The following is a 992-nucleotide window of genomic DNA, read 5'->3' as shown; positions in this document are numbered from 1 at the left end:
ATTTTCTTGCCCTTATTCTCTTACATTGAGTACCGGGTACAAGATTTCCTGCGACTTTGATTGACTAATCATTTACCATCCCATAATTAACTTTAATTGTTAAAGATTAAAATTCCACAGGATAGTTACCAGTTGCCACGTTATCCTGTTTCTGACATTTACCATATCACAACTATATTCGTGTACATTTATTTGCTATCTTTCACCATGTTTCGTCTCCAAGCTTTCCTTAACGATCCAGCTGGTGAAATAGGGACATTATGTCGTGCCAAGAGGACTGAATTACAAACTCCTGCACACGAGTATCAACTAGATGTTCCCCATGGAGCCAACAAAAATGAATTACATAACCTCATTATGGATCATCTCTTAGATGAAAGGAAGATTGACTCTGAAACTCACGAAACTTATTCTATTGCAGATAAAACTGATTTGGCAACTATGAAACTCAAACTAGAACTTGCCAAGCTCGAGAGAGAGCAACAGCAAGCAGCTCTCCAAATGAAGGAACGCGAGGCGAACCTGAGGGAAAGAGAGGCGGCCCTGAGGAAAGAAGAACAAGAAAGAGAAGCGGCCCTGGCAATAGAAGCTCTACAAATAAAACAACGAGAAGCTGCAATCAGGAAAGAAGAACAAGAACGAGAGGCAGCCTTGATTAAAGAAGAACAGGAACGTGAGACAATAATATTCCGTGAGTGTGAGCGAGTACAGTTTGACGCAAAACATCGTCCCCCCTAGATGCAACGCGAGCATGACAAACAGCAAGCTGCTTTGGCTATAGAATGTCGTCAACAAGAACTTGCGTTGGAAACTACGCACCTCACTCAACGCCAGCAAGCTACCGCCAGTCTTCCAGTAAGTTTCAATATCTCCCATGCAAGTAAGTTAATGCCACCATTAGTTGAGACAGAGATCGACGTCTTTTTACCATCTTTGAGACCCTAGCTAATCAACTTAGTTGGCCTGCTGACCAATGGTCTACCCTTCTCAGA

At 42.3% G+C, this 992-nt stretch overlaps 1 protein-coding gene across 1 annotated transcript; it reads left to right on the top strand.

The window, feature by feature from the left end:
* Positions 1–357: 357 nt before the first annotated feature.
* LOC138371664 (axoneme-associated protein mst101(3)-like) lies at positions 358–738 on the top strand. The gene has a single exon (XM_069336665.1). It carries the CDS (start codon positions 358–360, stop codon positions 736–738), a length of 381 nt encoding a protein of 126 aa, XP_069192766.1.
* Positions 739–992: the final 254 nt, after the last annotated feature.

The sequence above is a fragment of the Procambarus clarkii genome, chromosome 36 (genome assembly GCF_040958095.1).
Source record: "Procambarus clarkii isolate CNS0578487 chromosome 36, FALCON_Pclarkii_2.0, whole genome shotgun sequence".
Classification (NCBI taxonomy): domain Eukaryota; kingdom Metazoa; phylum Arthropoda; class Malacostraca; order Decapoda; family Cambaridae; genus Procambarus; species Procambarus clarkii.
This window is presented reverse-complemented; position numbering and strand designations above follow the sequence as displayed.